Here is a 24,498-nt window from a genome sequence, read left to right on the forward strand (position 1 = left end):
GAAGACAACTTCTCTGTTGTCCTTAACTTTGGCTTTCAGGAAGAACTTGGGCTGTGACTTAACTCGAGTTGATAAGTTTGGGTATGACTGAAAGAAAAATCAGATTGCTTAACAACCCAAGTGTCTGCAGGGATCTATCTAGGACTCCTGAGCCATGGTGCCTAGTCCTGTCCACATGTGTCATGGTTTCACCCCAGTGCTCCAGACAGTTGCTTGCTCACCCTCCTGCACCAGGATGAAGGAGAAGAGGAAGAGTGAGAAAACTTGTGATTTGAGATCAGGGCAGATAAATAGGTAGAGCAGAAGCTGTGTGCACAAGCAAAGCAGAAGAATTCCTTTGCTACTTCCCATGGACAGAAAGGTGTTCATCCATCCCCAGAAAGGGGAGCCCTATCACAATGACCTGGGAAGACAAATGCCATCACTCCAAACATCTCCCCCTTCCTTCTTCTTTCCCCAGCTTTATGTGCTGAGCATGACAGTGTATGGTCTGGAATACCCCTTGGGTCAGTCAGGGTTGGCTGTCCCTGCTGTGTCCCCTCCTGACACCCTGTGTATCCCCAGCTTCCTTGCTGCTGCAGCCATGTGAGGACAGAAAAGGCCTTGACACTGTACAGGCCCTGCTCAGCAGCAGCAAGCAAAAGCATCCCTGTGTTACCAACACTTTTCTTCTCAGTGCTGATAACAAATCTAAAACCTAGCTCCATACGAGCTTCTATGAAGAAAATTAGCTCTATTCTGCCCAAACCAGCTCAACATGTATTGGAGGAGTTGCTGATGTTCCAGAGGTTGAAGCCCACTTATAAAGTGAGAGTCACAAACCCCACTGCAACTGTTCTGCCTCATAGCACTTCATTTGTTTTACATAATGTTAGAGCCTTGAATAGCAGTAGTTCTGTGGGTATGACTTGTGCTCAGCTTTCTCCTCTGAATTTTTTGGTGTTGTGAGATTTAATCTCCTTCTTGGCAAAATACCTTTAAAGGAGGTTTGAAGAGTAGTATTTTTCTGATACTCTCTGCCAGATGAGCTTTTAGTGTGGCAGTGTGATTACCTTGGAGTCAATGCCCTAGAGGGGAAATTCTCCTTGTAGCTGACATTTACACCAGAACATGAGATTTTATGGCAGTTCTTCACAGGCTGAAACATGGATCCCTCTCCCTGGATGCCCAGCAAGCTCTGCTAACAGGGCTCCTTCTACCCAACCATACTCTCCAGCTTTTGTTTTCTGGGGAAAGGATGTAGGAGACAGCACCACACCTCTCTCTTCTCCTACCTCGTGCCTCAAACAGAAGATCCCCTACCAGAAGTGAAAAAAAGGGAGAGTGAGAAGCAGCATCTTCACTCCTCTTCAGTCTCCTTTGTACAGAACTGGACAGGATCAGGCTCTGAATAAATCACAGCTGTGAACAGTAGTTTCTTTCAATATATAAGTGAGGCAGTAAAGAACCCACAGTAAAGCTCAGCAATAGTGTTGGGAGAAGGGTGTTTGTGCTGGCAGATCAATGCCATTACTATCACTAATGCTTTCTTTCAAACCCAGCAGGTCTTGAATTCTTTAAAATAACAGTTTTAGCCAGATAGATGTGCTCTTTCGTCCATCATGTAGTAGTGTAGTAGTGTTCCCTGAGAAAATGAGAAATGTGGGCTTAAGCCTTTTCAAGGGGGAGATGAAAGTGACCCCATGATTCTCCTTTCTCCCAAAAAAGTTCTCTGCCTGCTCTAACAGATAAGTCCTTGCATCTCGTCTTACTTCCTCCACTTTCTTAAAAGTGCAAAGCGTGCATCTCCTCCCTGCATGTCAATTAGGAAGGGTAAAATATCCCTTCCTTTCAAGCTGAAGTTTTTTACTGGAGCAATTCCTGGTACCTATGGAACTGCAGCCCCAAGAACAGTGTGAGATCTCTTCTGCTTTTGCTGGCCCTGTTTTTCTCTTGGTTGGTCTTTGGATGTGTTCCACTTGCAGTGACTGCTCTGAGTCCTATTTTGGAGCTGCTGAGTCTTCAGATATTGTGCATGATGCCCAGGACAGACCTATGGTGTCTTCTCCAGTGTCTGGGTACATGACAGTGATGAGCTACAGTACTGTTTATTTGATTTAGCCTTGATTCTATATGAAATAAATGCATAAGAAATTGAAAACATGGTGATAAATAAGAGCAATAAAGGATGCACAAAACAGTTGATAACAAAGAAATCTAAAAATTCTTATTTTCTATAGTTGCAGGGTTTATAGGAAGAGATTATAGAGCTATTGGTGACATAACCTGATAAAGTGCTTTAGTTGCAAGCGAAAATCTTATGTACTATCTTACAATACAGAAAATACTTGTTGTTTTGTGAGAATTCTTATCAATAAAGACATGTTTAGAGTGGTACATTCAGTGCAGTGTAGTTTGCAGAGGTTAAAAAAGTGGCTTTCAGATTGCAATCATCATGAATAATTTATGTTTTACGTCAAAATGGGGATGAGTCAAAAGCAGGGTCCTAGAGGGATTAGACTTCCAAAACTATGCTCTGCACTTCTGTGCCAACAAGAGAAATAGACTGCAATAGAGAGACTGTAACTGAGAGCAGAGCTGTACCATGGTGTGGTACCTGTGCTGAAACAGGCAAGGTTGAGAGATGAGAGACTACATTCATGGTCACAGTTCGAAGTGCTGCACACCTGGGGAACAGGAATAATTGGCAGGGGTTTGGAACATGTGAGCACTGCTTAGCATGCAGAGAGGAAAGCTACTGACAGGCTCTTCACGGCTCATAAAATCATTATGCCAACTCACTGCCACTGCAAATGCATACATCCAGTGGGAGCTGTTCTCCACCAGATAGGTAATCATCCTCATTTGGCAAGACTGTGTTTAGACTGCAGCATGCCATGCCGTGTTTTTCACTGGAAAAACAGACCTTTGTGAAGTTAGGAAAAGTTTAAATGGGTAATTCACATAGTAAAGGCAAGGCTGATGGAAATTAATTCCAGGTGCAAAAGGAAATTAAAGGGAAACAACTGAGCATAAGATAATAGAAGAGGAGAAAATAAACCATTTTCCTGAAAGAAAAACAAGGTAGTTTTTTAATTGAAAGTGTTCCCATTTGGGTAAAGCGTAGACATAAGTGCTCAGTAATTAGAGGAGTTGTTCAGGTTTCCTGTCATTTCAAAAAGACATATGGTGTGTCTGCATCTTGTGTTGAACAAAGCTGCTAGAATAAGGTCCATGCAGTCTGAAGTGAAGGATATTTGGGGTGCAAGTTCAAAAGAAACCTTGCAACAGAAGTTTGTTGAAAACTTATCTGCAGAATAAAGACTGGTTGTATGTGGATTGGCAGTGAGTAGTATTATGTTAGGGGGTTTTATTTATAGAGTTCTTGTCATTGAATAATATGACACATTTAATTAATTGCATCTTTAGGGCCAAGATAATTTTCAGCCTGTTACTACAGATTTGTGCAAATGTAACAGAAAGCACAAAGTAGCCATTTGAACTTCCTAAGAAGACTTAAAATCTAACTTGGTGAAGTAAATCTCCTGTTCAGGTAATCATGTGTCTAATTATGAAAAATGTGTGTTAAGAAAAGGTCTGAGAGAGAACTTGGTGTGATTACCAGTAAGGAAGGTAATATTAAAGACCACCAGTGGAATGGGTGGGCTTCAGCCTTCAGCAGTGAAATTTCTCTTTGTACCCAAATGCAGTGATAGTGGGGTTTTTTTTCTCAAATGGAAGCTAGATATTATGGTATTACATATCAGCAACATTAGTAGGTGAAGTGATTTCCAGACAGTAGTGAGAATACAAAAACTGGCTGTCATTCTCCAGGAAAACTTCATAAGTTATGTTGTCTCTGGGAGGACCTTTATTCTACATGCTATGCTTCTCAAATCCAAAAAGTAGGCAACACCTATGTTGTCTCTTACTGGACTTTCTGGAAATGAACACCCTACTGAAAGATGTGAGAAAATCATAGGAACATACAGAACAGGTCCAAGATGGTCTGGCCTCTTCTTTGTAATATATTTCATACATGTAAATATATATATATATATAGATATATATATTTTATTACTTAGATGCAAAGTACTTCAGTTTGTGGTGAGGTTTTTTCATTAAAACCCCAAGTCTTGCTTAAGCCCTATATAAAGTCTGTATGAACTTCAGGAGTATTAAGAACTACAATAAAATCATGAGAGCTGTCTCACAGCCTATGGAAAACTCAGGTTTAGTTTCCCTATTGCTAGCTCTGGAATGCTTGGACAGCTTGGACAGAAGAAAGTGGGAGGGGAGTGCATCACCCTGTTGCCGTAAGTACAGGTGCCAGTATTTCTTTGTGTCTCAAAAAGATCTCTTAGATCCTGGAAGAAAATCAGAACAAATTTTTGAAAGCACTATCAGCAGCACCTGTAACCCATAATCATCACATTTGTGGCACCAGCATCAAGCTGACATCTCAGCAGTGTGACTACAGGTACTAATGTACATGTCAGCTCGCTCTCCCAGTTCAGCAGACTCATCAGGCTGGAACTGCTTTCCTCTTTGAAGGCAAAAATATAGAAAAAGAGTGCAAGGTCTGGGTTACTTTCCATTCTTGCAAGTACCAGCTTTTTTGGGAACAGCGAAGGTGTGAAATCAGCCTACAGAGCCTGCTGTCAGCAGTGGGTGTCACAGCCCACAGCCAGTCAATAGTTATTATGAGCCAAAAAAGACAGAGAAATCCAGCCAACTTGAGCAAAAGATGCAGCAGCAGAGAGGAGTGCAGAATTCTGGCATTTGCTTCTTGCATCATGGTCTGCTTTTATTCTTGCCGTATTAAAACTGTCATGGCTTTATGCTAATGTGGTTTATTCCTAGCCAGTGATTATTATGCTTTGAATTAGCAGTGCTCTTGAGAGCTTTTCTCATGAAAAAAATCATGTCCTTCTGAGAAATGCGAATGAGAAGGAAAAAGAGCTGTTACTTGCATTATCTTGGAACTGTGTGTGTGTTTGGAGAGGATGAAGGAGAGAAGGGATACTTTCATGACTGATGTCAGGTACTGCATGACTCTGAGGCCACAGATTTGTGCGTGAGACAATACTGAAATTTAGGGAAAAGCAGTCAAAATATGGAAATGGCTTTGACACTGTGTTTGGCTTTCTGTGAACCCACTCTCCGGGTAAATTCTTTTTGACTCCACTGTTAGTTTTGCCTGACTGTAAATCTATACTCATTTACCCTGAGTGGGAAAAGCTTCCCCAGGGGCAGTGAGAGCACAGCTGGTGTGGGACAGAGTTGCGTGTATGTTGTGAGAGTGTCTTTAAGGAATGTCAGTTCTCCAGGAAATGGTCTCAGCAATACCAGTTAGGACCAGCTAGCAAAGAGAAGTTGTTGCAGCTCTGAGATTTCATAACAAAGGCACCTGGGTAGCAGAGATCTTGGTTCGGTGATGGTGAAAAGCAGAGAGGGTAAGCAGCAAGAGAAATTTCAGTAGGTTTCAGCTCTAGGTTTATAGCAGGAAGACTAATTCAACAGCAGCAGTAGCCTATCATTCCCAGTTTGCTCAATGGGCCACTTCCTGTATGCCCCAAATAAGGCACCAAAGGCAATACCAGCCCACTACTTTTAGCAGCATCTCTAAAAAATCACAGCTGTGGAACACAGTGGGATCTTAAGTGCTTGAACTAGAGACATCTCAAAATGGAGGAAGGGGGAAAGGAGTGGTCCCTTTGGATGTGCATATAGGGGGCAGTGGTCTGTACCCTGTGCTGGTCTTTGAGGCCTAGCGGGCTCCTGTAAAATCAGAAAGTATAAGGAAATTTCTGATTTCCTCTTCTTTTTACCCATGTGGTTTATTCAGCATAACCAGGCAATTCCCAGCCTTGACACAGCATGTCCCAGCTCCTCTACAGGACAGAGCCTTGTAATGGGTTCTTTGGATAAGAAGGTATTTCTCCAGGCAGTCAGGCACAAAGAGCTGGAACAGAATGAAATGGTTTGGCCGGATTATCTTTTATTCCCTCTGCTTTAAATTGAAAAGAGGTGTTCTCAGAAATGTCTGTCTTTTTCTCCATTACCCCAAAGAACAGTAGTTTTTAACCATTTTTCTTCTTTGGAAAGTTACAGGCAGCTGTATCTGGCATTGATATTGTACAGGAGAAAAGATTGTGTTGTTTGTTAACATTCAAAACAAACAAAAGAGCAATAACAAAATAACCAACCTTCATGGAAAAACCTGAGGGACTCAAATAGTAGTTCAGTTGGAATTCTGAAAATGAAACCTCCTTTGTGTTAGAAATGCATCTCTGCCTGTTCCCATGAAAACCAACCTAAATTTGGCTCATTTAAAGCCTCAAAAAAATTTCCATTGAGATACATAAGAATTTGCCAGCCAAAATCTCTGGTGATTCTGTCAGTGTGGAGTGGGCGTGCTCATCCCTTCAAAGCAGTGTTCTTGCTGAGGTTCCTGAGCCCATGCTCATGCCTGAGGCTAATATTTAAGATACTAGAGGTGAATAGAAACACTGGGCTGTTGTCTTCAGAGGAGGAGAGATGACAATCTGCATCCTGTCTTGATGGATCCAGACTGTGTGTGCAAACCACTCAAAATCAGTGTTAGTGGCAGTGTCACATTACAACGTAAGTCTGGGAACTGGTATCCCTTAAAAAAACAAAAACCAAACACCAACAACAACTTAAAAAACCAAAAGCCAAAAAGGACACAACAGCACCACACACTTGTATGCTGACTGAACTATGCAGATGCTTTTTTTAGGGAGTGAGCTGCATGCTTCAGCCCAAGGCAGGGAGACCCTCTTGCATCCCTGGCAGCTGTGGCACAGAGACATCAACCTCTCTTGTGGCTGGTACCTTCCCTCTGTTGGTGTTTTATTTGTGGTCCTGGCTTTCCTCTCTCTGTGCCTCTAATGACAGAGATGTTATTTCCCAAGCTATCACCATAAATTTTGCCTTGCAAATGTGTGACGGGGGGTGACACCATGCAATATAACTACATCAAGCGACCATCCCCAGATTTCCAGACTTCTCTTGTTCTCGTCAGGTAGTAAGGGTAATTTAAATTCTTCAGGGTTTTGGGGTTTGGTTTTTTTTTCAGTATTGAGACTATCATGATGTATTACAGGGTAAAGGTTGTAGATAATGGAAATCTTAAGGATAAAAGCTCAGTGAAAACCTCTATCCCCTTCAAGGGAATTCAGCCCTAAGTGGAGACTATATTAAAATCCAAAATTAAAAGTTTAATTGTTAAAAGCTAAGCACAAGAATGGGAGGGCAGAGAGTGGGCAGAAAAATGGGACTATACTTGGGCCCCTCACTACAAGACAGACACTGGGATGCTGGAGAAGGGCTGGTAAAGGTTCTGGAGCACAGGTCTTACCATGAGTATCTGAGGTAGCCTGGAGAAAAGGAGGCTCGGGGGGATCTTATTGCTCTCTAGAAGCACCTAAAAGGAGGGTGAATGTAGCTAAATGTAGCCAGGTGGAGGTAAACCTCCTAGGTAACCAGTGGTAGGACTAGAGGAAATGGCCTCAAGTGGCACTAGGGAGCTTTGAGATTGCATGTTAGGACAAATTTCTTCATGAAAAGGGTTGTAAAGCACGGGAACAGGCTGTCAGGGAAGTGGTGCAGTCACCATCTTTGGAAGGATTTAAAAGATGTGTAGATCTGGCACTTGGGGATTGGTTTAGGGATGGACTTGGCAGTGCTGGGTTAATGGTTGGACCTGATCTTAGACATCTTTTTCATCCTGAACAATTCTATGATTCTATGATTTTTTTAGCACCCTCTTACTAGGAAGTTCTGAATGTAACTCCTTTTTGTAACCCAAGCAATTTTAATGGATATGGTAATAGTACCAAAGGGTCCTTGCTCTTAATAAATATTAATTAAAGTAAATATCTCTTTCCATTGCAATAAAAAAAACCCAAACTTGTAATATTTCTTTTAAATTATATTGCATCCTTGTTTTTGAGCTTTCTCTTCACCATTCTCTGTCACACTTCCCCATGAATGGCTGATGGCTGAACTGCCAGCTGTCTAGAGCCATGTAGAACAATTTGTTAAAAGTCATAACTTTTATAACATAATAACCCATATTATGTTGAATCTTGTTGTTACTACTGTTATTTACAGTAGATTAACAATTTCACTAAAAGAAAATAAAAGAATGTTGAAGTAAGAAAGACTACAGCTTTTTCTCTTTGTTACTCTTCTCTGTGTCCATGAAAAATTTTGGCCATCTGTGTATTTTTCTGATAACTTATTAAAGCATTTATTTCACTTCTCACCTTCCATGTTTTTTTTCTCTTTTTCTTGCTGAAATTACAGCTGAAGAGGTAGAAAGACTGGCTGCAATGCGTTCAGATTCTCTAGTACCTGGGACTCACACGCCTCCAATCAGAAGAAGGAGCAAATTTGCCACTCTTGGGAGACTTTTTAAGCCATGGAAATGGAGGAAGAAGAAGAGTGAAAAATTTAAACACACTTCAGCAGGTAACAGCTGCATTGGGGTCGGTTTATTAATCTGGAACATTTGCTCATCAAGGCTGAAAGTTTGTAATAAAACCTCAGTTTATATGTATTTCAACTCTTAAAGCTTGGCTTGGAGACATTCCTCAGATTCTAAGAGGAGATCTTTAACTCTGTTACCAACCTTTTCTTTAAAAAACCCAAAGCAGCACATTGGGTGCACTACAATTGAAGCAGCAGCTCACCAAAGCTGTGTTTTCAGGTTCTGCTACTAAAGCTAGAGCCTAACCCAGAAGAAATCTTTGACTATTGATTCAGCAGGTTATGAATAAAGGAAAAAGCAGTATAAAAAGATCATGCTAATGGCCAGTTTAGCCACACTGAAGTTCCTGTGAGTGCTAATAAAGGAGTGACAAAAATACAGGATAAAGAAGTTGACACTGTTGAGTAACTTGCATAACCAGAAATTATTTGTTCCACTGGGCAGGAATGATGTCTCCCTTGTTTTTTTGAGAAAACCAAATCTCAGTTCCTGCCACACCCCTCCTTTTGCCATTGCTTTCTCACACTTCCAGTCAAAGACCCATTTTATTAAAAAAAAATATGGAAAATTGAAAAAATGTGGGTTTATAATGTAGATTGGTCTGAGCAAGAATCCAGATCAAGGCACTGATGCATGTGGTGAAAGTTTTGCAATCTGTTTAAAAGGTTTCTTTTCTTTGTTCATTCATGATGGCAAATAATTAGTATATTTGGTTTTGCAAGTCTTTAACCTGGATTATCTGTGAGAAAACGTGGAGTTTCTCCAGATTTCTTAATGTTCTCACTAGAACTAGAAAAAAAGCAGTGAGTATCTTGCTCCTTCAAGTGCCAAAAGAGGCTTGAGTTTACAATCCAGTTGCTTTTGTGCTCTGTGTATTGCACAGTGGAAGCTTTTAGGCACTACTTAAGTGTACCTGTGACACTCCAAATCCTGTATTCCTGAAAATGGCCCACAGTGGGGTGAGACATCTCATTTAACTAAGTGTGAATTCTTAAATGAGTTTAAATGCAGAATAAGTGTTTTCAGGGTTTGTACCTGAATGAGTTCTTTACTGTGTGCCGTTTAGGCTGTTTTCTGATTCGTCAGCCAAAAACTAGTGGAAAAAACTGGAATAGATGGCTATATCGCTTTGAGTGATGACCATATTTTTTGCCTTGAAAGCTGAGAAGCTATTGTCACCAAAAAAGACATCTTTCTGCGAAACAAAAGACTTCTCTTTCATGTTCTGCATCAGTCATAATCATAGTGTAGTGTAGCAGGATTTCCATGAAAACTATGTAACTCTTAGGGATATGTGGACACTGTGGTGATAACTACTTTGAATCTAGTTTCAGCATGCTGGCTTGGTTGGTTACAGCTAGGAGAATAACCATGGCTGTTCAGGAGGGTTGCCAAAGCTTGCTTACTGTTGGTTTTTATGGTTCCTGCAGCTCCAGCTGGTGAGGCTGAGCTGCATACTTCTGTGGTTAGACTGACTGGTTTGGAGCTGGATGGAATATGGCTCCATAATCCACTCTAGGCATTACAAGATGTGTTGCTTAGATTTGCCCCATTACCAAAATATTTGGAAAACAAAACCAGGCTGAAAACATGTATTTTCTCTTCTGAGAGGAATAAGAAGTTTTACCAGACATGCCAGCATATCTTCTCCCCTCAGTAAGAGTGAGTTCAGTGTCTGAAAAATCAATTTCAAAGCTGGGTTTCCAGGAACATTTCTCAGTCACAGTACTGGGTTTGATCTCAGTTAAATCCAAAACCTTTCTCTTTTTTTTTAGAAAAATTTTCATTTCTACTAAGTTAACAGTATCCTGCAGCTGCTTTTCAAAATTGGTATTCCTGTCAGCTCCCCTGCTGCTAACTGCAGCAAAATTGACAAGGATGTCAAATTTCCTGAGCACCCTGTGGAAGGCAGGGATAGAGATTTACTTGTAGATTGTGTGAGAGCTGGGACCTCACAGTTTCCATCATCCCCAACTCTAAGGAACAGGAATTCACCAGCATCCTACGAGACCCCAGCAATTAAGAAGCACTGGTTGAACCTTGGATGTGTAGTACAAAAAATTTGACACATGGAAAACTATCATTTTTCTGCCAGCATCTCCATGACCTCTTGTCTAGTATCTCTGATCTCACTGAGAAAATATATTTAATCTTTCCAATAAATCAAAGGACAAGGTTTTGAGATGGCATAATGAGAGCCAGCATGAAACTTCATAATACAGGTTTATTTTCTTCTAGTGCCCTGATAAATACGGCACTTGGAAAAAAAACATTCCCATTAGTGTCCTGCAGGCATGTACCCAAGCTTTCCCACCTGCATAGAACATCAGTAATTATCAAAAAATAGATACTAATACAAGTATTTTATTAGGCCCTTTTTTGCTGCAACAATGGACTCAATTATTTTTAATGTCAAAAGTAGTAAAGGTCAAAACACATGGCCTAATCTGATGAAATTTCCTCTGAAATTAATGGGAGATTCTTCTCTGGTAGAGGACAGGAAGAAAGAGAGAGTCAGGCTGATAAATAAGGTTGAAAGTTTGCCATTTTCTTGGTATTTCCAAGTGCTAACATTGTGTATCCATATCTTATCAGACTAAAAGCTCTGCTTATTTATTCAGAGATTAATGTTTTAAAATACAGTTCAGCAGTCAGTGAGAAAAAAAAACTTTTAGGTAATAGGAAAAGTTATTTTCTGACACCTGGTAATTGTGTGAGGTGAGACAGTATGTGATAGATAGAGGACCTCAATGTTATGCTTATTATATATGACTCCTCTCAGTACATCAATACTCAAAGTGTGATATTTGAGTGTATTAAGTCCCCCATCCTCCAAATTTGTTATTGTGTTGTCACTGACAAACAGAAGGTCAAAAGATGTTCATATTTTTGTAGCATTTATATGTTTATAGGTTACATTGGTTTTGGTATCCTTGTAGTGACATTGCAGAAGGGTCCAAAGTCTGACATTGCCTTGGTGCTGACTTGGTAACAAAGGTAAGAGTCATGGGGTTTGATGCAGACAGTTCATGCCTTTGTCTCACAGCTGGTCTGCCTGTGAGATCATCATTAGGTATTTCATAAAGCAGCCAGAGCAGGTAGAGAAGATCTTGGTTAGGGTGATCTATTTGCAGATGGGAAGCACCAGATGAGCCATTGAGTTTGACCTGAGCAACCTCTTCTGCTGGAAGGTGGTGTTCTAAGGTGGTGTAAAGAATTGCACTGTGAATTAAAGACAGGCTTTGACTAGGCAAAATGTCAGAAAAACAGGGAGATTACACTCTGTGAGGGACACCAGTGTACCACAGCAGGAACAGAAACAAGTTAATTCTCACAGTAATTCTCCTCCTGGACAGAAGTGAAGTTCCCACCAGCACAAAGTGGTTTTCGGTATCAGGTCTGCAAATCATTTTATCACAGGACATCCTTTTGAAAGTCCTTTGATGAGTGATGGGAATCCCACAGTGCAACATAAACCCTTTAGACACTGAAGTTAGACAAAGAAACCAAACTCTGCCACACTGTTATTCATTCTACAGTCAAAGGTATGCTGTATGTATTTTAAACTTAGATAAGATTTTTACATGAAGTGTGGAAACCTTTACTTCCATGCAGGGGCCAAGGCCCCCTCAAAAAAATGAGAAGTATTATAAAAGTTGGGAGAACAGGCAGACTTCTAAATGGCAAAATTCTATCTGTTGAGAGGATGGTTTCTTAGAGCTGACAAGGAGCAGTCTCATGGCAGAAGAAGTCAGGAAGAAACAGAATTTTCTTTTCCCAAGCACATTTCCTTGTCTGGGTGCAGCTGGGATGGCTCTAGAAGACTGGTCAAGGTTTTAAAAGCCACAGTGGGCTCTCTGGGAACATGCAAAGCAGAAAGCAAGAGAGCAAGCTGACTGTCTCCTCTGCTAGACCTCTGTAATTTTTTTTAATACCTTGATCTTCTTCTGCTCACCTTGCTGTGAACTTGAAAAATGTTCCTGGGTGTGTTTCTGTTTTATTGCAGTGCTGTACACATGCTGAAATGTCATTTCCTGGAGATGTTTTGGGGAAGGAACTGCTTCTGAAATAAAGAAGCTTGAGGGGAAATAGATTCTGTGCTTACTTGAATTATTGTTGAAGGTTTTTTATCACTACTTCCATCAAAAGCCAACTGTTTGCAACCTTTCAGAAAAGAGATGTTTCAGCTGCTTGGAGGAGTTTGAGTAGAGAAAAATGTCTTGTTTTGTCATTTCCAGTTTCTGGTGGCCTTCATTTTAAAGAATTGGTGCATCTGTCTTCCGCCATCCTTGCTTCCTGAATTGCCGTGCTCAGGCAAAAGGGAGAAGGAAGTATATAAGTTGTATGAAGTACATTCCACTAGTTGGAATGACAAGAGAAAAGCGGAAAATGGTGAGAAATTAAGGGGTGTAAAGAAAGCTCAGCTGTAAGTAGGAGAGCAGAGGATTCAGCAGTATTTGGGTTAGGTCCACTGGTAGCCTATACAATGAGCAGAGAAGGAGCTGTGTCAGAAGAAACCTCCTCAGCAGCTTTGTTGCCAAGTAGATGGTTGTCTGAGACAACCAATAATATTAAAGAGAGAAAAGGAAATCTTTTGAACTCAGCTTTTCCTCCTAGGTACATTGAAACCTCCTTTTATTTGTGTCCCAGTTTCCCTTTGCAGAAATACTAACAACCCTCCTCCACAGGGCAGTGATCATTCCTCTGTGCCGCAGTTCCCATCCCAAAACCCATGGGTGAGCTAGTGAGCCACGTCCTGTTCTGTGACCACAGCAAGACACAACTGTGACTTTCTAACCTCATGATTGGGGTACCTTCCTGAGAATAGAGAAGGTCTGCTCCTGTTTCATTTAAGGTTTCATTGGCTTAGGTAAAATTGTAGAGATTGGTGTTCAAGAACCTGTCTCAAAGTGTAGGACTGGAAAGTTGAAAGGATAAAGATGGGGGATGAAGTAGACCAGAGTATCAGAAGAGCCAAAAGGCAAACCATTGTGAGGCAAGCATCATCAGTTGGCCTGGGGAAAAAGGACATTCAGGGCAGGTTTGGTCTGCTGCCTAAGGGCCACAAGACTCTTCTAATAGTTATCAGTACAGAGGATGACAATCTTCTCTTGCTAGCAATTACTCTGTTAAATAGGAATAGATGAAGTCTGCACTCTGCGTCTAAAGATTTAAGCCAAACAGTGTAGACAATGCCACAAAAGGGAGCATATGGATTTTTTCAGTTCACTTCATGAGGAGGGCATAACATGCTCTTCCATTTCCTTTCACTCTCTCTCAAGCCATTTAAAGATAATAGGTGAGCCACGACAAAGTTGAGTCATCTAAACTTTAGCTGCCTCACTCCCAAAATATGCTTTAAAAAATATATTAATTTTGTGCCAGATTTTTTTTTCCACTTGTTAAACCTCGGTGCTTTGGTTTTTCCAACCAGGATTTTTTTTAAAAGATACTCTATGAAAAAAATAATATGTCAGTGTGTTTATGTAAGTTTAGTCCCCCAGTCAGCAGAGGGGATTGCTTAAATTGGCAACACTTACAGGCAAGGATTTTTCAGTGCTTCTGATGAGTAATAAGAAGAAAACAAAATGTGGTAAAGCTGTTCAATTAAAGAAACTGTTATTCATAAACCATACCCAGATCATTTGATTCCGAATGCTGATTATTTCTAACTACAACAGGTAAATATTTTGAACCTTTCTTTCCAGAATATTCCAGTTGGGATAAATTCAGTTGTGTTGCCAGTGCTTCTCTTAAACCTTCTGCTTTGCCAGTAACTGCCTCTTGTGTTTTTTCATGTAAAACCCTTAGGGTATTAAACTGGTCATGCTATTTCAGTGAGACCTTTGCCTGGGGAAATGAAGGAGAAGCACAGCCTGCAGACACACACACCTGCCCTCACCCCTACCTGTGCTTCTGGGGAGGTGGTCTGTGGGGTGAGACTCAATGTGGTTTTCCCAAGTGCCAGGTTATTGACATCTATCTGCAGAGGTTCTATTTTCATGGAAAAGTGTGGTTTTGTGTGGATTATTGTCTAACAGGGGTAACTGTTTTAAAGCACTTTATGGTTCCATTCTGTTCTTCTGAGTTTTATTTAATATCTGCTGTGATCCCATATGAAAGGTATTAATGTTTCAGTTACAATTCCTCTTATACTTTCAAACCAGACTGTCTGTAGGTTTAGACATGGAGAACAGAAGTAATTATGGTTTTTTCTTCCCTGACACTCAAATTCTGATGACTTGGAAATACAGTTTTGAATTCTGAATCAGTGTTTAGAGAGAGCAGGGTGTAGCTACCCAGGGTAGCTGGGTTTGAAGCCACCCTGAAGCCTGAAATACCCAAGTCCCTCCTGTTCCTCTCCATGATGAAATCTGTGAATACTTCTGTGTAAAAATCCCAGGGGCCCTTTTGAAGTGAAACAGCAAGCAGGCGATCCTCATGCTCGTCCAAGTCAGGTATTTTTGTGGGGCTGGAGCAGCTCATACAGCATTAAGACATTGCTAAAAGTCACTGATCATTTCCAGGATTTTGGGAGAAGAGAGAAAAATAGCACTGTTGTAAAACTAAGTCCAAGCTTGCTAAAAAAGTGTTCTGGTTTTATTAAAAATCAGCAATACAACCACTTTTCAGAGTTAGAAAGGGCTGCTATGTTCACTGTGTTGTGATTTTTTGAGAGAAGCACAAGATGTCATTGTCTGAAGAAAAGCAGCATTTTGAAGGAACTTGGGCTGCTCCTGAATGCACATTGAATGAAGCAAATATTTATACATGAAGAAAAATAATAATAAAAAAGATCATTATATTTCAGTGTTTTCTAGATGAATCTTAGAAGAGTTTTTGTGAAAATTTACGCAAAAACTGTTTGAAATTTGAACTAGATATTATTTAGCATAGTTAAAAACCTCAATTTCAAATATAAAATGGCCTGGTAGACAGGAAAATATTTGAATCTTAGGTCTGTTGAAGTACTACACTGCTTGCATTCAAGGACTGAATAAAAATTAAAATCTATATGCAGTTTTATTTTTTGCATTGATCCAAAAATGTACACTTGATGTATTTTGAATTTTGAAAGTGAAAAAAAAAATAAATTCTAGGATAGCATATAACTTCTCTTTGTATGCACTGACATTTTCTTAATGTCTTTTGAGAAACTGGCCAGAAAAATGTACCAGAATTCATGTGAATGTGTAGACAACTTTTAAAAATTTTCATCTTTTGCCATTCCATAGAGGGAGCAATCTATCTTGTGTATCTGCTTACTGCTGTGGAACCAGGAATTCACAGAGATTTTTAAAGCCAGTGATCATTTTCAGCCTCACAATTAGATAAACAGCCCAAAGCTTAGGGTGGCAGAAGAAACTTAATAGCAAGGAAAAGTGATGGGTGATGTTTGCCTCTCTATTGCTGGTATTTTAAATTGCCAGCATTTTCATATTTGTCATTTTAAGAAGATTAAAAGAATGAAAATGCATTCAGAAGTTGCAGATTTGATTTGTACAAGGAAGGTAGTGAAAGCAATTGTCTATTTTTATACTTGAATTGCCAACTGGAAGCTCCTGGTTCAAAAATGGAGGAAACAATCACTCCCCTGGGAGCGTGTATTCCACTACAGAGCAGTATCATTGTATCTTTCTGAGATCTGCTGCAGAGCATTTCCAGGGTTTAAGAAGTGGGCTTTGCTTAGCTGGGCTGAAAAATGCGTTTGGGGATTGTTCTAGCCCCGTGCCAGCTGTAATGGAACGTGTGAAATGAGGCCTCTAAATGTGTCCCTTCTTACAGGAAAGAGATGTTTAATGAGGCTGTTCGGATTTTATGCTAATTACATTTCCAGCTGCTGTGTGAAGATTATATGAGGCCACCCAAACTGTAATGCTGCAACATAATTCTACAACAGTGCATTCATGTTAAAATAATATAATACAATTAATCCATTAGAAAAAGTACAAATTGGGGCGATTGAAAATAGATGCTGTTTGTAGCTTAAGTGTTTAAGAAACACGTCAGAAATAATGGAATATCTGGTGGTGGGGAGAGATGTGTTTGGAATAAGCTCATTTATGTGTAAAAAGTTGTTGTATATCCTCAGCTTCTATTGCAATGACTCATAAATGGAGCATCTTCATCAGACTCTGTCCTTACAGGTTATTTCATTTAACAACAAAATGTTGTGAAGCTGCATTTTATTTTTAGATTGCATGCGAAGCATGGATATTAATTAATATTTCTCAGACTGCTGGCTTTTGTTCTTTGGGTTTCCACTGCCTTTGTAAAGGCACAGGAGAAAATCACATTTCACAGTGACATGAAGCCATAAGGAAATTTGTCTTTGCAATGATGCTTTCACTGAGAAGTGCTGTTGAGGAAGTTTTATTCCTAGAATACTGTTTTGCTCTCGCTCAGTGTTTCCCGCAGGGGGGAAATGAAGCAGGAATCCCCGAGGCCAGCACGGCAGTACCTCGAGCGAGTCCTGCTGTGACATGTGACCCATGTTGTGATTGGGAAATGGGTTGGTATGGTCATGTGAGCATGCAGCCTAGTGGGTCTAATCTGATGGGACTTTTTAATCACGGTAGTTGCCCTTTATTTCCATGTCCATGAGCTGCATTAAAAAGGCACATACAATTAGATGTATAGGGTATTGACAGCAGAGATGACAATTCCAGGTCTGCAGGGATCTGAAACATGGATGGCAATCACCCAGACAAAACCATTAACTTCATCAGTTCTTTCCAGGGATGGTGGGGCTAGTATGTTGAGGAATAATAAACAGTTGCTAGAAAGGGAAACTGAATTGCCCTATATACAGAGGTTTAAAAGGAAAACACAGATTATGAATTGGAAATCAAAGACAGCTTGATGAAGAGCAGTTTTGTAGAAACCTTGGTCTAAGTCTTGTTTATTCTAGGGCTTGTTTATACATTGTAACTTGAATTATTTAAACCATAAATATGAAACTGATTAGTTATCGCGTCATAAACCCTTGGGTGGATGTTTATGCAGTTCATGAACTCATTAGTTTTATTTTAATTCACTAAGGCAAATTTAGTTCTGAATTAAAGTGTCCACATAAGTGTTTAATGTGGCATTGGTGATCCACCTTGAATTACTGATTCAGATTGCTCTTCCTGAGCACCCATGTAAGTCAACACAGGAGCTAATGAGCAGGAAAGAGTAGATCAGACAGCCTGAGGTGTCTCAAGAGATGGGTTCTAAAGGCTCTGTTTGGTGAAAGCTGCACCTGACTTCTTGGGCTGCCTGAAGGACTGGGCAAAGGAAGTCCAAGGCGGTGATAAGAACATTTAATGAAGTGAGAAAGTTCTCTGCCAAATTCTGCTGCTAACCCATCCCAGTCTTGTTGCAAACAACACCTGTAGATATTGGACTCTTAAGCATTACAGGATTTAACTGCAATTTGACCAGGTCTCCCCTCTTTTCCTTTTTTTTCTTTACATTTTTTTTTTTCAATCCATGTGTAGGATCTTTCATTTCTTCAGATCTGCAGCTCACAAAGTTAAGTAATTCAGAAAGACTTTTGAATTATAGTAATAAAAAGGATTTCTAAAATTTATGAGAAAATCTTGGAAACCAAAAGCACGGGGGAAAACTACTCATTCCTTTCAGAAGTTAAATTCACTATTTGAAGAAACATACATATTTTCTGTATATTAAGAATTTTCTTTATTTATACAGTTTAATGTTTCAGTTCTGCAGTATGGTATCTGTATAAAGAAGTAGTTAAAATAAGACTTGTTTTGGTTATTACTATTTGTTTGTGTAGGCTGAAGACATAATGCTATCTGTTGTTAACTGTATCTGAATTGCTTATTATCTACAGAATATCCCACACTTTTAGATAAAAGTGGTGGTAGAATAGATCCATGATGCTGAACATGACTCACTATTCCTTTTGTTCCTGCTAGAGTAGCAGGTATATGTTTTTAGGTTGAAAAATGGAGTTTCTTAGTCTCTTATTTTGCAGATGAGTGAGTGTATGTTCATTTCTGAAGAACAGAGTTTAGTTCCTTTTTAAAGTGTTTTAATTTGGTAATTAACACTATTGATCCTTTATATCCTCAGAGTCCTATTTGCATCTCTCCAAGTTAATCTGGCAATCCCAAACAATTCTATTTATCAAAATAGGCTGTAAATATCATTCTTTTGCTGTGGTGAATCATACTTTTTAAACTTAACCAACAGCATTGTTTGCCTATTCTAAAAGAAAATAGGGAATTTGATTGCCACTGTCTACCACTTGAATCTGAATATACCAATTGCTCACCTCCCCTATGTTTTGCAGGAAGCTCTTGGTCTCCATGTGCTCTTCATTAATTCTTTAGTTAAAACTAGCAGGAGGCTGACAGCTGAATGTGCACAGATAAGCAGTACTCTGAGGAAGGACCAAAGAAGGCCCAGATATGCTTCTGCCTGAAGGCAGTGACATATATTTTGTGCTGAAAATGGTTGGCAATGGGTTTGATTTTCTTCCTGCTGAAGCTGATGAATTCTGTCCCTGTCCTCACTGAGCGCAGGGTGCCTGGCAGGCAGTTGTTGAATACCAAAAGCCTTTGCTCATACAGACTGGCCAGGAAGCCTTCTGCCAGCTGCACAATCACCTCTCTGTGGTGCTCTGTTCCCAAAAGAAGACTGTGGGACTTGGTGGGTGCTCAGATCTTTGCAGTAATAAACATTATCTGCAGGCAGAATGTTTCCAGGGTATGCACATATATTTAGAAAGCACCCTTGCAACCTTTCAGAGTTAATTTCTGCCTCAAGACCTTTTGAAGCCTGTGAATTTCTATCACTATCAAGAATCAATACTGCATTTACACTTCTGTACTGGCACTTATATTTTCAAAACTGTACATGTACATCTAATAGCCTTTGTGCTTTATGGACCTGATCAAAAGCCCCATGAAAATGATCATTTGGTTCTCTCTGGTTTTTGTGGGCATAGGATCAAGTCTGTATTAAGCAGTCATAGTAGCATTCCTCCTAGTTTCCTATATAATAGGGAAATAAGCTACAGGTAGATAAAACATCAGTTAAAAAAAAGATGTAGTTGACTGTTAGTGAAATATTAGATGACATTTGGGCTACAGTTTGCATGCCTGAGTGGTAGTGTTTTTTCTCACCAGCTAGTGGCTTCTTGTACATCATCTTGATCCTCAAGCTGAAGGATTCCAGTTTATAGTTGTGGAAAAAAAGCATGTCAATAATTCCATGGGGAACAGAACTTTCAAAACACAGTTTTATATGGGTTGCTCCTTCCTGAATCTTTTGCCGTCTGATTGCAAGCCTAGGAATGGCAATTTGGATCAAGTTTCCTTAACCAGCCTTCCATAACTTTAGAAACATTACAAATTTATGATCTTTTGTCCTGACCAAAGTTTGCCAAAATTGGAAGGAGGTAGTGGAATTACCAATGAAGGCATATAAAGCCAAGGAAGCCACTGTGCTCCTAAAAATGTGCAGGAAGTGATGGGAGAAAACAAGACATTGGCTGGCTGCTATGGAAAACGATACTTTGGCTCTTCTTGTTTTAAGCTGAGTTTAGAAGAGTGGCAGCACATATGGCACCCTTTTACAACCTCAGTATTAACTCCAAAATATCTGCAACATCTCTCATCAAATATACTTTTGTAAGGAAGATAAGCATCAGAACAAGAAGCTTCTGAGTAATTGTTTATGGAAATAATTTGGGATCTTATGATCAACAGAGAATCTTTGCATGTCCTCATGCTTCCATTTGCTTTGAAAATAGCCATGGTGTGAAGCTCACTCTGCAGGCATTTGCAGGGTTTGGATCAGACCCCTGAGAGAGATCAGGAGGTTTCTCTGCAGGCAAATGCAGAACTGTCATTGGAAGATTATTATAGAAAATCCATGTGTATTGGTTTATAAATTAAAATAATGAAATCAGAGACAGGTACTCTTAATTAGTGATGGATCTGAACTGACCACACAGTCAGTCAGGCATTCACTGTTGTTCTCCATAACATAGAACTCTCATGCTAGTAGCAGCCATGCAGGAGCTCTGGCACACATACTTGTCCCTGCTAGTAACTGAGTCCATGCACTATCTTTTATTTAGATGTGATGTTTATGCCCCAGAAAGCTTCCAGTTTGGAATGGCTACCTCTAAATATTGATGTTGGTTTTTTGCATCTGAATCTGCAAAGGCATTGTGCTGAAATGAGAGGCCAGTGACGCTGTGGTATTTCTGGCATTAATGTGCAGACAACATTCCTGCAGGCTAAAATGCACCGCAAGAAGCTGACAAAACCAATCAAAATCTCCCCATTTGTTAGTCTAGCAGATTAGTCCATTTTCTGATTTCACTGCAAGGATTGTGAGAGTGGCTTAACTCAGCTGCCCTCATTTGAGTGACTGCACTTAGATCAAGCTAAGCCTCAGCTGTGTCATTCATACTGTTACACCTTTGAATGCAGGGAGTTGAGGCTTGAATTGGTGCCACTAAATTAACAAAATTAATGCTAATTCACATTTTGCTCAGGGCATTATTTTTGGTATTCTTTCATCTGTTGAGAAGGAGTTTCCTGAGCTGCTCTTGTAGAAGGTCATGAGCCAGCCCCTAGCTACTGCCTCCCATCAGTCAGGAACCATTAACAGCATCCCATTGGCAATCCCATGTGCTGACACCTAACATTGGTCTCCAGAGTCCTGGAGCCCCTGTTGCCAGTGAAGACATAACTGTTTTACAGTTTATTTGTCTTCTGGCACCAGTTCATTTATTGAATTGAGCTGGCTGTGAGCTCTTCAGCATAGTCATGACATCTTTCTCCTAGTGTTCTTATCAGCAAAATTACCACTGAGAGAAAGAACTTGTATTTGACCAGGGTCTTCAGAATTTATCTGTGGGATTATGTGCCCTGAGGAAGAGTGGTTTCTACCTGTGATATCTGTTGTCTTGGCAACATCATTTCATCCAGGAAATACCATGTATATTGGAGCAACCTTGTTGCACCATGCTGCAATATGAGTTATATTCGTCTGTTTTCTTTCCTGCATCCCTAGAAGGAAAGGCTGTAAAAGAGAACATTGCAAATACATAGGATAGAAAAGCCGCAGGGGAAGAGAGCTGAGACACTCCCCTTCTGTGCTAATTGAAAGTAGGCCAAATCATAGTTCACTGCACAGATAAATGAGAGAAACAGAAGAGGACCTTTGAGGATTGCACTATCTAATAAACCCAGCAGTATCTCCAGAAGAGCAGAGCTCTCTCTTAGCCAGTGTCAGAGCAAACATGGTACCAGTATGCATATGATGAATAAATTGGTGTGTGTCCTTGGTCCGAAACTCCCTGTAGGTTAAGATGACCAAAGCAGTAGCTTTTTCAAGCATATGGGGCAAGGTATGGGCTAAGCAAAGTATTTCTGCTGCTGGTCTAATGATGCCTCTTGTGCTGCAGAGAAGCTGGATAAAAGGAGGGCTAATATTCAGGAGCCCTAGATCCATATTATAGTGGGTTTGCAGCTAGTATGGTAGAGTCTCCCTATTCATCTAACACCTGCTATTTCTGTAAAACCTTTATGTATATATGCTTATGTCCTACTTTGTTCCCCTTGAATCTATACACATGTTCGAGCTCACTACATTGCATGCCTGCAGCAGATAATACAGAGCATCCTTTTGTCTGTTGAACTTGGTTGTAAAATCTCAATCACCTTCAGTGACAGCAGGCCTGACCCTCTGTAAAAATGTAGTGATGGCTTTCTGCAGGAGGCTTTGTGCTGTGTATCTAAGGCACTCCAAATAGTGAGAAAACTATCTTAAGTAATGCTCTCAAGGAAAGAATAGCACAAAAAAATGCACACACATTTATTAGAGGAGATTACTGTGGAACAAAATTACGTTGATGAATAACAAACAAGAGATTGTTTACAAAATGCTGATTTCTGGCTCATTGTTTACTTAATTTTTCCTGTTTCATTTTGCTTGAATAATGTTAATGCATTGGTCCCATTAGTCTCCAGGAGATATTTAGGCATTTTCAGTTGCTCATGAGACTGGTTCCTAAAGCATTTTGAAGTGGGACTACCTCTGTGTAGGAAGAGACTCTCATAAGCCACCTTCTCATCCTGTTCTTGACTCCTTGGCATCCCCATGGTAGTCAAATCAACTGTTTATGTGGAAAAGTAATATGAGGAAACCACTGAGACAGTTTTAGCTGTCTCTTAATGAAATGTAACAGCTGGAAATCAGGAGAAGCATGATCATCATGGGACCAATCAGCCCTCTGTGGAGAAGCAGCAAGTGCTCTGTAAACCACAATCAGTATGTCTGTGACGAGAGCAGTGTTGTACTGAGTGGGTAGCTGATATTATGGTGAAATACTTAAATTCAAACACCACTTTAATTAAATTTCACTCAATATTAGGCTAGGAAATTGATAAGATTTTAAAAAATTGGAATCAGCCCTGAGCTAACATGAGCACACTGACCTGTCTCTTCTTGCCAAGTGCTTGCAATCATTTTTGTGCCACATGATATTCTCTGCAGCCAGTGGGCCACTGCATTTTATTATAACCTGAGCTGTTTTCCATCCTTTTAATACTGTCTGCTTTGAGATTGCTCAGAGTGCACCTCTGGAGAATTTTGTTTCATTTTTCCATGCTGCATATCATGGGAGAATTCTGAAGTGAGATGGCAGCTTCCTCAATACAATGTAAATTGTGACTCCAGTTGTTCCTGCCAGACGTGTCCCAAAGAGATGTTGACAGTATCATGTTCACTGCATGAACTGACAGCAGAAGACCATACCCATGGTAGGAACAGAGCATGCACAAGAGGCTTGGTGTTTCTCATCACTCCCTTTTTCAGCCCTTTTACATCAGGTGAAATGCCTGCGGAAGTCCTCCCACAGAGAAACTGTGAGAGACAAACAGCAGGGCCTCATCCAAAGCTAAGCTTGTTGCCTTTAGGTATCTCAGGCAGGCATCTAGGCCAACTCCTTGGCTCACAGTATTTTCTCAGCTTGTCTTCTGTCCTGCAGCCCAGTGGGCAGGCAAGGAGAGGATAAACAAAGCACAGATTGCCTTAAAGTCATGCTAGCCACAGATCATTCCTAGGCTAAGATTTCACTTAATTTTATTTTGGACTGTGATCTTTCCCAATTTTTTAATAGTTAGCACCAATGTCACTTGGATAACACAAGGCATCAAATAACAATTGACTTTTGCTTACATAAGATCAAGTTGTACTTTGCTTTACACCTCTGTTTCAGATATTTCAGGTCAAATTTTGCTTGCAGTTATGTCTAGGTATTTGCTATTAAATCCATCATTGGATAGCACTGACATTGTAAAGAAAAGCATAAATTTTGCCCTCAAGTGTGTTGTTCATTTTATTCTGTGTAGGTACAGGTCTTTTAATTATCAAGCTGATTCCTAATTTGAAGTGAAGTTCTGCTCAGTGCTTAAAGATAAAAAGTATGAGGCAGACAATATGCTACCTGAGGAAAAAAGTAGAGGCTGAATCTAGATGGCAGGAAGACAAACAAGCATGAGCAGCTGTGATCATTGCACATTTACACATGCGCACATGCATTCATTCTTAGTTTCCTCTTGCTAGTTTTAAAAACCTAGTCAAAATCCATATACTGAAGAGATGTAGCTCGTAAATTACGTTTTTGCAGCATTTGCTAGGTGTGGATTGATGTGAGCATCTATTCTGTGAGATTAAGTGTATAAAGAAACATGTAACAACTCAATTTGCTTCCAGAGCAGCTTATTCAAGGGCAATATATATAGATATATAGAGATATATAAATAAAAGATATTGCATAACTCAGTAAGCTGGAACAAGTTGGAGAGGCATAAAGTGGTGTATATTCTAGTACTTACTATTCATGTTTTATTTTAATTTGTTACTTTTGCTATATAATTTAAAAGCCATTCCCATTCTTGCCATTTGTAGAACATTTTTAGGCTTTATGTAAACATATGCATATTTTATGTTACTTTTGAATTGAATTT

The 24,498-nt window shown here is 39.9% G+C and overlaps 1 protein-coding gene across 10 annotated transcripts in view; it reads left to right on the top strand.

Moving 5' to 3' along the window:
- Window positions 1–24,498, top strand: part of PHACTR1 (phosphatase and actin regulator 1) — a 297,005-nt gene that overhangs the window by 168,342 nt on the left and 104,165 nt on the right. For all 10 annotated transcript variants that reach the window (XM_005525288.3, XM_088062219.1, XM_088062211.1 and 7 more), the window contains one exon: window positions 8,314–8,478. In XM_005525288.3, the coding sequence (XP_005525345.2) occupies window positions 8,314–8,478 (165 nt within the window). The remainder of the gene's footprint in view (window positions 1–8,313; window positions 8,479–24,498) is intronic.

The sequence above is a fragment of the Pseudopodoces humilis genome, chromosome 1 (assembly GCF_049639895.1).
Source record: "Pseudopodoces humilis isolate 2021_Gansu_Grassland_sample_001 chromosome 1, ASM4963989v1, whole genome shotgun sequence".
Classification (NCBI taxonomy): domain Eukaryota; kingdom Metazoa; phylum Chordata; class Aves; order Passeriformes; family Paridae; genus Pseudopodoces; species Pseudopodoces humilis.